Source organism: Candoia aspera, chromosome 1 (genome assembly GCF_035149785.1).
Source record: "Candoia aspera isolate rCanAsp1 chromosome 1, rCanAsp1.hap2, whole genome shotgun sequence".
NCBI lineage: Eukaryota > Metazoa > Chordata > Lepidosauria > Squamata > Boidae > Candoia > Candoia aspera.
This window is the reverse complement of record NC_086153.1, coordinates 172,572,998-172,586,597: the sequence shown is the minus strand read 5'-3', so window position 1 is coordinate 172,586,597 and position 13,600 is coordinate 172,572,998. Positions and strand designations below refer to the sequence as shown.

At 40.0% G+C, this 13,600-nt stretch overlaps 1 protein-coding gene across 1 annotated transcript in view; it reads left to right on the top strand.

Moving 5' to 3' along the window:
* Positions 1-13,600, top strand: part of UNC80 (unc-80 homolog, NALCN channel complex subunit) — a 159,381-nt gene that overhangs the window by 24,508 nt on the left and 121,273 nt on the right. The window contains exons 7-12 of the mRNA XM_063303281.1: positions 331-470; positions 7,279-7,540; positions 8,404-8,538; positions 9,986-10,202; positions 11,510-11,647; positions 12,490-12,758. Coding sequence (XP_063159351.1) covers positions 331-470; positions 7,279-7,540; positions 8,404-8,538; positions 9,986-10,202; positions 11,510-11,647; positions 12,490-12,758 — 1,161 coding nt within the window. The remainder of the gene's footprint in view (positions 1-330; positions 471-7,278; positions 7,541-8,403; positions 8,539-9,985; positions 10,203-11,509; positions 11,648-12,489; positions 12,759-13,600) is intronic.

Sequence of the window (13,600 nt, the reverse complement as noted above, 5' to 3'; positions counted from 1 at the left end):
ATTTTTTATTTAAAAATGGCTTTCTCTCGGTGGTTTTGTTTTTTAAGTGAATGGTGACCATCCCAGGGAGAACTGGGACTTGATGTACAGTACCCACAAATTATTCTCTTCCCAGGTCTCATCATGTCCATTTGTTTTCATACAGCAAGCTCTAAAAATAATTACATTTCAGTTTATGTCTAAGACTGGGGAATGTCATTTTTCCTCCATCCTAAGTTAGAGGAACTTTCAGGACAATATCTGATGGTTCTCTCCCTTGAATTAGCAGTCACAGTGGTGTTGACTCCATGGTGGATCTATATGATATACATTTTAACGTTGTTTCTTCCTGGCCTGCAGATAGTGTGTGAATCAACCGAATTGGACTCCATTCCACCAAGGCGGGCCTTCCTAGGCTGCCACCGTGGAAATTCCACTGATGGGAGCATCTCATCCCAAGCATCCCAAGAGAAAGGACCCCCCTACCCTAGGTACGCATTCTTCTACAAGGTTAAAATTTGTCAGTTTTCTATTTGTTACACAGAATGACTTAAGAAATCAGAAAGATACTTCTGCTAAGGAGAGCCAGTTTGGTGCAGTCGTTAAGGCCTCAAGCTAGGAACCGGGAGACTGTGAGTTCTGGTCCTGCCTCAGGCCCAAAGCCAGCTGGGAGACCTTGGGCCAGTCCTTCTCCCTCAGCCCTAGGGAGCAGGCAAGGGCTGCACTTCTGAAAAAACTTGCCCTGCAGGGATTTGTCCAGGCAGTTGCCAAGAGTCAACGCTAACTCAAAGGCACAAAAACAACAACTTCTGCTAAAAGGAAAACTCCCACTTCTATGGCTGAATTTAAAAGATGCTCTGCTATACTGCATATATATAACAATGAAATGTGGTGGTACTGCATATACAAATGATTGATATTAAAGCTTTCCCTTTTAGGATCACTGAGACATGTGAAAATCCAGTGAAAAATTCAGTGCTACTTTGCTTTCCTTTATTCTATATCATCTTTCTCTCCAAAAGTCCCACTGGAGACCTTGAGGTTGTAACACATTCCAGTTTCAATTTTTCACAGCCATTTTTTATTTTGAGCACGGGTTGATGTAGTATAGTAATAGGGCCGTGTCCAACCAGATGCCCTATGAGGGGCATTGGACTACAACCCTTAGAATCCTCACTCCCATGGCCATTGTGGAATTGTACAGAGATCATTTTGCTCTTAAACACTCAAAAAATAAAGACAATGGTTTATCTTGAGGGAACTACAGTAGGGAACTGCATTATCCCTGAGAAAAATATAGAACCTGAAACAAAACACATCTGTTTATATCTCCTGCCCTGATCTAGCCAGTTGACGCCTTATTTGATAGGACAAATGTGTGAGCAATGCTGATCATTTGGTTCCAGGACCCATAGTTAAAACTATGTTGTTGAAGAAACTATGGAAATGTAGCCCTTAAATTTTACCTGCGAGAAGTTGAAAGACAGATTCATTGTGCCTTACATACATAGAGAAGAACAGCATGTGCACATACACATGCCTGGACAGATGGTTAAAAAGAAGCAGGAAATCCAACTGGTATTTCTTATTTATTGGGTCCTTTCCTCCCTCAAATATGCAAGTTCAAAATACAGCAAGGCATGCAGTGTCTGAAACTAAGCTGGGTGGTCACTATGGCAATGGAGCTGCAGGCCGGGTCTCTAGCCTGCGTCATTAATTTCTCTTCATTTGCTGAACTCATTGATCACTCCAAACGGAACTGGAGAGGGTGTTGCCTAGCAACAAGCAGGAACAGAATAAACGTGGTTTGCTCTACTTACCCATCCAGCTTTTATACAATTATTTCTGTCCTTGAAGATAGAATTCCAACAATCGTTACATCCTGGCCTTGGGGGAAACTGTGCAATCACTGACTCAGTGAGCTTAGAGTGCAATTAAAATTAAGCAGACTTAGGAAAATTTGCACATTTTAAAAATTGCTTTGAGAGAGAGAGGGACAGTGAAACAGAAGTGGGAGGGGGGGAGGGGGAGAACAAAAATACAAAAAAACCCCAACCCAAAAAACAAAAAAAAAACAACAACCCCACACCACCAACTCAAACCAAACGTTTTCCAGACATGCTTTGTGGTGTTTAATGCAGGAGACAGAACAGAGCTGTTGCTAAAAATGAAGCCAAGACCCTGCCATAATATCAGAGGAATTACATAACAACATGCTAATTGTGCTAACAGAGGTGTGTTATCTAATCACGTGTGTTCCATAGGGAGAGTGAAGCCAAAATTTATGCCAACTATAAAGCTGAAAGTCCAGAAAATTAAAACTCCCATCATCATGTAACAGCCTAATTTAGATAAAGAAATTGTAAGAGGTTGTTCTTCCCATTTACAATTTTTTAATATCTTATATCTCTCTCTAAAATCTTAAAGGTATTCACCTAGGAACACTGCTAAGTAAATATATGAATCTTGAAGTCATATAAATGTTTACAAAATGTATTTTTTCCCATAATCAGTTGAATTTTTACCCATCAATTTATGCTAATTTTTATTTGAGATAAGGAATCTAATATATGTACAAGAACACATGAAAACATCCTTAATAGTAGAGATAATATGACATTGTTGTAACCTGTGTCCTCTCTACGGTGTGCATGGGTGCACGCTACTCATCAAATCATGTGGTAAAAATTAGATTACCCCGAAATAATTATAGTAAATGTAGGCACCATAAAACTCTGGGCTTGCGACTCATGAAGAGTCCCGAACAAGCTCACCACCTCAACTCCATTGCAGCAGTGAGGGTCACTCAGGGTTGCCACTGAAGCAGAGATCCTGGGCGTCTTTTGCTTGGAACAGCAGGCAGGTAGCCCTTTCCCAGCCTTGCAACTGCAGCTGGCCTGCTCCCGACTGGGCTGAGGTAGATACAGGCTGCAGAGAGCCAGTTTGGCATAGTGGCTAAGGCACCAGGCTAGAAACTGGGAGACCAGGAGTTCTAGTCTCACCTTAGGCTCAAAGCCAGCTGGGTGACCTTGGGCCACCACATTGTCTCAGCCCTAGGAAGGAGGCAATGGCAAACCACTTCTGAAAAACCTTGTCACGAAGACTGCAAGTGGCAGTTCCCAGGAGTAAAAGTGATCTGAATGTACAACTTTTAAGCATGTATGTGACATCCTAGTATACTTTCTAGTTTCTATACTTTAACTAAGAAATAGGTAAACATTTTAACATATTGCTATTACATATATTTGCAATTTACTTGTATACTCGTATTGTGGAGCACAAATTTGTACTGTGCTTGGGAAAAGCTGCACAAAACAGTGTTTTTTTTCCTGCACAAGGCATGTCAGAAATTAGAGGGAACATTGGATGTAACTGTTTCAGCCAAGAGTAATTTATATGGTCTTTCAACTTGCTCTTAATATCTTTGCTGTACAATTCATTGGATATTCTGTTTCAGGGGCATAGAAGGAATAGTTCTTATTTAGCACAGCTAAAAGCTTTGTGTAATTCTGATGTAGGTAATTTGGAATAACTGCTTAAAAGTTCCTTAATTTTCCCCCCAAATGGTCTTACTATTACATTTTTCTTACATTTATGTTTTTCCATGAAACATAATATGACTGTATATTTATCTTACATCCTATTTAAAAGAAAAAATAATCTTCAAACTCTTCTTTCATCTGTACATCAGTCTGCATGTCTTTCATAAAAGTGGATCCTTTAATGAATTATATATTTATATACCATTCAGAAAAAATGGGAAAAAATGGGATGACTGTTTCTTACAGTAGTCTTCAATACTTATATTTCTTAGTCCATTCAACTAAGCTTTGAGATATCAATAAATAAGCTAGTTGAAAACAAGGTAGTCTCTAAAGTAGACATCCTAGCTTGCATAGAATAGCATATTCAGGGTAAAATTGGGCTCTGGCTGCTTGTGGCATACTGGCTCAAATGTACCAAAATTGACTGGTGGTATCCTTACCATTATCAGGGAATATTATATATGACAAGCCTGGTAACCTAGTTTGTACCTTTTCTATCTTACTAAAAAGCATCACTAAAGCATTACTTACTAAAAAGCTCTGATTTATCAAATCCATGATGAGAGCAGAGGTCAATATCTATGGACTTAACTGATGATAACCAAGCCATATAGATGATTAAAACTTGGAATATAAGAGGAGTAAATTGTAAACAGCATTAATGAAATGAAATGAAATAATGAAATGAAATATGTTGAGCATCTGTGAAACTAAGAAAAAAGGGAAGGTGTAATAGATCTGAACGAAGTAGCATTCATGAATACATGCTAGGAAGTGAAGATGTAGGTGTAATTATAGGGGGAAAGTCTTAAAATCTATGTCAGGAAGCATGAATTGCTGTCATCTAAGTTGTTATGGGAGCATATGAAAGTAGGAATCCATATGTTGGTGATACTTGCACAATACATTCCAACAAATTGTGATAATAGAAGGACCAGAGCTGGGCAATATTGTGAATGAATGTGTTCCATTGAGGGGTGGGGGTGGGGATATTCTGCTAGGTGACATGAATGAGTGGGCAGGAACAAGATGACAGTATTTGTTTAATTTCAAATACATGGTTTAAACATGTTTAACTACATGCAGAAACAGAATGGATATAAAACTAGAAGAATTATTGTTTTAATTGTTTGTGATGAATGACTAAGAGAATTAGTGAAGAATTCAAAGGTCCTGAGAGGTCTGGAATGTGTAAAAGACAATTTTATTGCAGCAAATTGATTTTGGAGGGAAATGAAGAAGAAAGTAAAGGAAAAATCTGAAATAAACAGAGGTGAAAGGAAAATAACCACAGGGAGCTCTGTATGCTATGGTCTGTGGTTACAACAATATAATTTATTCATTTGTATAAAAGTATTACAAGATAGATTTGTCTCCTGACAGAATGACTGGAAAGTAGACGATAAGGAAAGAGGATGTGGAAGCTACTTGGAATGGAGTGCAAAAACAATTGAAACCAGGTGCCACAGAAGTATGTGGAGCTAATGGGAAGGATGAACATGCCTGGTGGCATAGTGAAATGAAAGAAGCTGTGAATCAGGAAAAAAAATCTATATCAGAGAAGGACTGCTGCAAAAAACAGAATTAGAAAAAGAAATTGTATAGAAAAAGAGAAAAGGGAAGTAGCCGAAAATGTAGGCAGAGAAAAGGATGGTTAAGGCTGAATGAGACATATATATGAAAGAATGTTTGTGGTGTGATGTTAGAAGTGTGTTGGTTTGGGACATGAATGTATGAATACTTTTACAGCATATGCAAATGATACTGTATTGTTGACTAAGAATTCAAATTATTTGCAATGAATGTCAGCTAGCTTTTCTGATGCTTTTTTTTTTTTGGATGCCTTCGAGTCAATCTTGACGCCTGGCAACTGCCTGGACAAATCACTGCAGTTTTCTTGACAATGTTTTCAGAAGTGGCTTGCCATTGCCTGCTTCCTAGGGCTGAGAGAGAGTGACTAGCCCAAAGTCACTCAGTTGGCTTCATGCCTAAGATAGGACTAGAACTCACGGTCTCCCAGTTTCTAGCCTGATACCGTAACCACTACACCAAACTAGCTGTCTGTCTGATGCAATAAGGAATTTATATATGAATATTAATATATCAAAGCAAAGGGTTGATTTACATGACCTCTGAACTCTCTTCCAAACCTATACTTTTATGGTATTCTTCAGTTCATATTCAGTTCATGAAACTGACAAAACCAGACTAGATTATGGCAGTACTTGAAGGATCCTTGTTAAAGTATAAATGCTCTTGAAAGTGTATTTTTATGCTCAGCAAGGCTTTTGTAGAAAATTCATTAGATATATTTTGTCATACAAACAGTGCTGAAAGCAGTCATCAATTAATTGGTAGGAGAAGCACTGATGTACCAATGAAGCATCACCTGAATTGATGAAACACTTTATAAAGATGTGGATGGTTAATCAGTTTTCAAACATACATGCCTAGAAGAAGGAATGTCTAGAATTAATGGCACTAATACAAATGTATGTCTCTTGCTTCAGGCAATATGATTGTAGAATAGAGTCCTACAGTGGAAGGCCATAGACTTTAGCCTCCTATTCACTGCAGGGAAAGCACTCCTGCGAGTTGGTTGTCCAGCCTCTGCTCTTGAACATGCAGTAAACATTCTGACTGCAACTGAGCCAGTTTTATTTTCACTGGCTGCCAGTTTGTTTCCTATCCGAGATTAAGGAACAGGTTTTAATCTATAAAGCTCTTCTCAGTTTGGGACTGTGATATCCAAAGGAACACCTTTTCCCAAATATTCTTCAATGAATCTTAGGATAAACTTCTGAGCCCTATTCTGGCACCCTCCAATGAGGAGATGTGACAACCAGCTATGCAGAAGTGGCCCTATTCAGTGGTTGTCCTCCACCTCTGAAATGATCTTCCTAGTACAACCTTATTCTCTTTTTGGCACTGACCAAAGACATTTTTATTTGTCCATATTTTATTCAATTACTGATTTAACTTTAACTATATGTATTGTTTAGAATCTTCTAAAATACTCTGATGGCTGCTGCTTCTATTATTGTATCAGTTCAGTGTAAAGTGCTTCAATTCTTATATTTTGTGCATTGTATATTTTAAAAAACTGTGAGCTTAGGGTGTTATACAGTACAGTCTGTATCATCCTGTTTATATTCAGTAATAACCCAATCTTATGAATCATGTTTTAGTGGGAATTTAGCCCCAAAGAATGGCCCATGACTACCATTTGTAGTCCTAAAAAGCAAATAAATTAAAATAAATTAAAAATAAATGGCAATCTAAGATATGAGTAGAGAATATTCATGTGTAAATTTAAGATCAGTCCTTTGACTGTGAGTGGTTTTCAAGGAATCCAGAGACCGGCTGCTTCTTCCTTCTGAACCCTTCCCAACAATGCTGAGTTCTTCAACCCATGCTCAGTAACAGCTGGGCCCCTTTCATTCTTCGTCACTCTCCTATGTCTTGCAATAAAAGCAAGATTTCATATTAAACAATTTGTGTTCCCTTTTTCTAAATAAGAATTTTTTTAAGGATTGTGGAATTATACTTTTCTGGTCGCGTAATACACTATATTTGGGGCTTGTCTGTTAAGATCGTGCTGACAGTAACAACCCTATCCAGGATGAAGAAACAGATTGCAAGCTGCAGGCCCCCATCTGGATCGTCTTTTGACTCGTCAGTTGATAATCATACAGATTATTAATCTCTGTGTGATCTACTCTCCCTAGTGCCTTTTTTTCACTCTTTGTAACAGGATGTCCTTGGTGATCCCACCGTGCCAAAAGTCCCGCTATGCCACTTACTTTGATGTTGCTGTATTACGATGCCTGCTTCAGCCACACTGGTCCGAGGAAGGCACCCAGTGGTCCTTGATGTATTATCTCCAGAGGCTGCGCCACATGTTAGAAGAAAAGCCAGAGAAATCACTTGACCCAGACGTCCCCCCATTGCCAAGGCCGCGCAGTAGTTCCATGGTGGCTGCTGCTCCCTCACTAGTCAATACCCACAAAACACAGGTAAAATCAGGCAATTGGGTGGCTCATATTTTCAGCTGTAAATCTTAGGGCCTGGTCAAAAGCTCAGTTGCAAGCTAAGATTGTAGTTCAGTTTTAATTCAGAATTACTGAACAAGGTACTCATTTTTTATGGTTGAAGTTCTAGATAGAGGAGAACTTTATGCATTCAGTAGTTTTATTTGTCATTTTAGGTTGTGTATGTCTCTTTACTTCTCTTTTACTTCTGAAGTATTTCTATACATGGGTGTTTATGCTAAAAGAACCTAAATGAAGCGAGCAACAAAGGATGATGGGAGACATTATAATCAGAAGGACCTCTTGATATTTGTAGGGGAGCAGAGGAAGTATTGGTTAGTTTTTTTTCTATGCTTTCCATCATGAGAAATCAATGACGAACGTTTCATCAGATAAGAGAGAGAGAAAGAGAGAGGGAGGTGCAGATAAGCAGATAGTTAGGAACCATAGCCAGCTTGGCTAAGCCTTGAAGTCTGCAGAAGTACAAGTCTTTTAAGAAAAAAAAAATCTGACGTAGGGACTCCAAAGTAGCCAGTGAAAACTGTTCTGTACTTTCTATAGAACACTAATAGACTGTAGAGAAAAAATTTGGAATATGGACAGAGAGAAGTCTGGAAAGGTAGGAAACTGGTACAAGAAGCATTCAGCACTGCACATTTTGAATACGAATAAAATGAATTAAAATATATTATTCATATCCAAAACGTTACAGTCCAGGCACCACCACAAGGTTGCAATTCTCTATCATCCAAAGGAAACAAACACCGTTTGCAGGAAGGAAAAATAGTAGCTGCTTTCCTAGTCGTTCTACAGGCTTCTGTGTTTCTTGTCTTTCTTGTGGAGCGTAGGATCTCACAATGAAATGCAACGAGGAAGAAAAATCATTAAGTACCGAAGCTTTTGCTAAAGTATCCCTAACTAACCTGAGGAGGCCAGCAGTTCCAGATCTCTCCTCTGATTTGGGAATGAATATATTTAAAAAGGTAAATTAAACTATGATGCTTTAAATTCCATGTGTGATCCCTTAATAACATATTGATTGCATTTTACTAGATGGGGGAGGCCTAGTACTGCAATTGGATTTAGTTTTATCCTCGTTGTTGCTCCTTTGGTTATGGGGTACAATTAAGATCTACGGCCTGGTACGGTCTGTGGGCAGGAAGGGGTAGTAGGCTTCTTGCTAAAACTCAGGAGGACCCCTATGCTGGGTCTGAGTAGAGCTAGATGAGAGTATACACACCACGGAACAATCTTCCATTTAAAGAAACAAACCAAAGCAAAAGCAACTGCAAGGAAATTGTGAATTTTTCTGAACAAAATCGCCTTCAAGATTCCGTTCCTGCAGCTGGTAGGAAGGAAGAGCAACCTGGGGAGAAAGGTTTTAAAATAGCAAAATAAAATGGCCTGCAGTGAGAGGGGACCCTCCTTTTTCTTGAGGCTGCTGCTTTTTATTAAGAAAAAGTTGGAAGATTGTTAAGTGTAACTGCTGTGTTTTGTCTAGCTTGTCACACAGTCTTCTGAGTGTTCTCAAGCATATTTTGATAATTATTTGTGACAGTGCAAAGAGGCCAAAGTGGAACTGGATATTTAAGATTACTCCATAGGAAGAAATTACCTTGAGACACAGTGGAATTATTCTCACACATCCATGCAATATAAAGAAAATCACAATATTTTCTTAGGCGATAAAAGGTTCTGTGTATTCATTTTGCACATACATAACCAGTTACCAGTTATTGAATCAAACTCCTGATGCACCTAGCCTAATATTTTCCAGTATTATTGGCACCAGCTCTGTCTTGGTCAGATCTGGAACTAGGTATACCAGGCCCATATTCCACTGCAATGCCATGGTCACTTCTTTATACCACAATACCATCTGTATCCCAAACCCACTCTCCATCAGTCTATCAAACTAAAACCCAACTACTTCTAATGAGCTAAAGTTCACTATTATTAATGCAACATACACCTGCTCCTAGTTGGGTCACTTTAAATCAGAATTGGGCAAATTGTGGCCTCAGACCTACCTGCAGCCCCATATCCCCCGATTATCATCGTATCCAGCCCTTTTGAAGTAGCGAAATACATGAAAATAAAAGAGAGTTCTGTAATTAAAAAATGACAAGTACCAAACCCTCCAGAGAAACCCAAAACAGTTAATAGCTGTGATGTAGCCTATTGCTTTGGGAGCTTCAGCCTTCTGGGGGGGAAAAATAAAACATTGTGTCTCTTGGCCCCCTAAATGTTGCCTACCCCTACTCTGGTTAGATAAAACAGTATAAGCCCAAAGGAAAAGGGAATGAATTCCAGGCTAGTTTCAAGAATCCGAGCCTAAGAGAAGAGTTACCCCCTGAATTCTTCTTCATGTTTTCTGCAATTACCTTATGGGTTGTCCCGCATAGATTTCTTCCTACATTTTTCCTGCAGTTCAAGAGCCGCAAGGAGGATCGTGAACGCAAGGGCTCCATTCCCTTCCACCACACAGGGAAGAAAAGACAACGACGAACAGGGGTGCCCTTCCTGCTCCATGAAGACCATTTGGATGTATCACCGACTCGGAGCACATTCTCTTTTGGCAGCTTCTCTGGGATTGGTGAAGACAGGCGTGGCATTGAGAGAGGAGGGTGGCAAACCACTATCCTAGGTGAATGAGAGGATCCTACTGAGAACAAGTAACTTTCCTGATAAACCAGTTTTCTACTGGTTGTGGTCTTCACCAGATTGATTGATCAGTTGGATCATGGAGTGCACACAGTGGTGTCCATCTACTGATAACAACATTGGACAGTGAAATGAATTCTTCTTTCCTATTTGTGCTGGTCACACATCCTCCAATCTCCTCTGGAGAGTTAAGGGATCACCAGACCAGATTGGAGGAAGAACGAGGAATAAAGGAGTGAAGAAGGGAGAAGATTGAGGGAAAATCTCATTATGCAGTTAGAAGTCCATTCACAGCATTTAATGCCGCCCAATGGAACATCCTATTAATCTAATCTTGTAGGAATGGCATTTGTTATATGTTATTACTTATGCAAATTTCTCTTTTAATCTTACATATCTGTTGTTTGCTTAGTCTGGATAATTATGCAAGCATTAATTATTTTCTGCCCACTGGAAGCAGATTGTTTTCATCTCATTGATCCATTCTAATCCAATTCCTAAAGCTCTTAAGTCACCTAATGATCACTGTGTATTACAAATAAGATACTCATTTTCCCGGTCTCTTCATCTTACTCAAAAGGGGGGAGGCATTTTCAAATCTTTTGTGATAGCACTTTCCCACTGATTCATACTCTTTGAATGCAGTGGCTATGCTCCTTACTGCAGTTTCATTGCCACTTCTTGGGCCTCTCTGATCTGGAGATGCCCAGTCATTTCCAGCTTTTGATGCTGCTCGCTCCAGTATTTTTAAGAACCATGATCGATAAAAAGGAAACAAGGCATACAACCTCCCACCAAACAAACAAACAAACCCTACACCCTGTGAGCCATGAAATTGATGTTAGAATAAAAAATCAGCTGATGTTTGAGCAAGGCTCCGAGGCCAAGTAACCTTCCCTAGCCTCCACCATTACCCACTGATTGGTGCTGGACACTTCAAGGACTGAACAAGGGGGGAAAAAAACATAGTATTTATAACTGGCCCCTGTTGAATTCAGTTCACGGTAAATGATTTTGCCATCTTTGTTTACCCCTCTCTTCAACCAACTGACTGCTGACCTGATCTGTTTTAAAAAAAGAACCATGCCTCATTCAAAGCCTCTGTAGTCAGTGGGCATTTTCATGACTTGAAATTTGTTTTGTGACAGTCCACAAAGATACAGCCCCTGTGAATCCTAATGCTACTTTTTTTTTAAAAAAAAATGCCATTAATATGCAGTTTGCAAATGATTCCTCAGTAAACGATGTTGCAGCACCAACAGCGCAATGCATGTCTTTTCTCTACTCCAGGGAGATTTACTAGGCGGGGAAGCTCCGATACGGCAACTGAGATGGGGGGTCTGAGTGCTCGGCATTCCCATTCCCATCATACGTTGGTTACGGACCTGCCAGACCACTCCAACAGCCACGGTGAGGTGATACTCAGAAGCACTGAGCAAGTGACTTTCCAGCGCAGGGTTCTTGAAGAAGCCCAGACGACAACTTGTTCGCATTAGAATTAGGGTACATTAAGTCACCTTTCTCCTATGAGAAGTCACAAATGTTTGAGCTGCCCAGGACTTTTTTCAAGACTCGTACTTATATCAGCTATCCAGCTACGTATATGTGAGCCTTCTTAGGATGTACATCAGAACAGAGCAGAGTTGGTAAAGGAGGAATTGGGTAAAGATGACATGTTGTTGAATTCTTCAGTTTTTATGAACACCTAATATTTCCCCGGTTGGAACGCGGTGGCGCTGCGGGTTAAACCGCTGAGCTGTCGATCGGAAGGTCGGTGGTTCGAAACCGCGCGGCGGGGTGAGCTCCCGTTGCTCGTCCCAGCTCCTGCACACCAAGCAGTTCGAAAACATGCAAATGTGAGTAGATTAATTGGTACCACTTCAGCGGGAATGTAACGGCGTTCCGTGAGTCATGCTGGCCACATGACCCAGAAGTGTTCCTAGGGACAACGGCGGCTCTAAGGCTTAGAAACGGAGATGAGCACCGCCCCCTAAAGTCGGACATGACTGGACTTTACGTCAAGGGAAACCTTTACCTTTACCTAATATTTCCCCAAACGTTGCCAGCTCTTACAAGGTTTCCAGAATGGAGCAGTAGATTTCTCTTTCCTCTATTTAGTTCTACCTGCAGATGGCGACACACATAATTAGTTGCCAGTAGTAGTTGTAACATTCCGAAGCAGAATACGCATGTTTAAATTAATCCGCTTACACGTGCATATTACGTGCTCCGCCCAATGAACTAATAATATCTGTGATACTTTCTTGCAGTACGTTCCCAAATTTCTACCATCACAGTGGCCACCTTCAATACCACTCTGGCCTCTTTCAATGTGGGCTATGCCGACTTCTTCAGTGAGCACATGCGCAAGCTGTGCAACCAGGTGCCCATACCAGAAATGCCCCATGAGCCCCTGGCATGTGCCAATCTCCCTCGAAGTCTGACAGATTCGTGCATCAACTATAGTTGCCTAGAAGATACAGATCACATAGATGGGACCAGCAACTTTGTCCACAAGAATGGCATGTTGGATCTTTCGGTAATTATCAAGAAAAAATAATATTCCTTTTTGTGCTAGTTGTTGTACAATGGAAATCAAAGTCCCCTGAGTATACAGTCTTGTTCCATTTCAGCCCTGCATAAAGGTCATTCCAGTCAATTAATGGTAAAGTAAAATATATAACCAATTCTCAGTGAAAAGAACTTAGTAGAGCATTACACTGAAATCAGGTTCCTATACAGGTAGTCCTTGTTTAATGACCACAATTGAGATCAGAATTTTGGTTGCTAAGCAAAGCAGTCATTAAGTGAATCTGACCCAATTTTACGACCTTTTTTGCATGGTCATTAAATAAATCACCACAGTCATTAAGTGAACCATATAGTCGTTAAGTGAATCATGCAGTTCCCCATTGATTTTGCTTGCCAGAAGCCAGCCAGGAAGGTCAAAAATGGCGATCACATGACCATGGGATGCTGCAATGGTCATAAATGCGAACCTGTTGCCAAGTGCCCAAATCGTGATCACATGACCGTGGGGATGCTGTGACGGTTGTAAATGTGAGACCAGTTGTAAGTCAGTTTTTTCAGCACTGTCTTAAGTCTGAACCATCACTAAATGAATGGTCATTAAGTGAGGACTACCTGTACTAAGTTCTGGTTAAAAATAGAAAGATGATTATTTGGAAAACATGATCTTCCTTTAGTGTAAGTACCATAACTTTCTTTTGTCCTGTGTTATGTCTTACATTTTTTCCCACAAAATTTCTGTTACCTACTCTGTACCTCTAGGATGAAGTAGGTTAAAACTGCCAACCAAGAAGCTCATTTTCCTACTTCTCAGTGAGCTTGGAAGTATAAGATTTAGTGCCACACTGACTG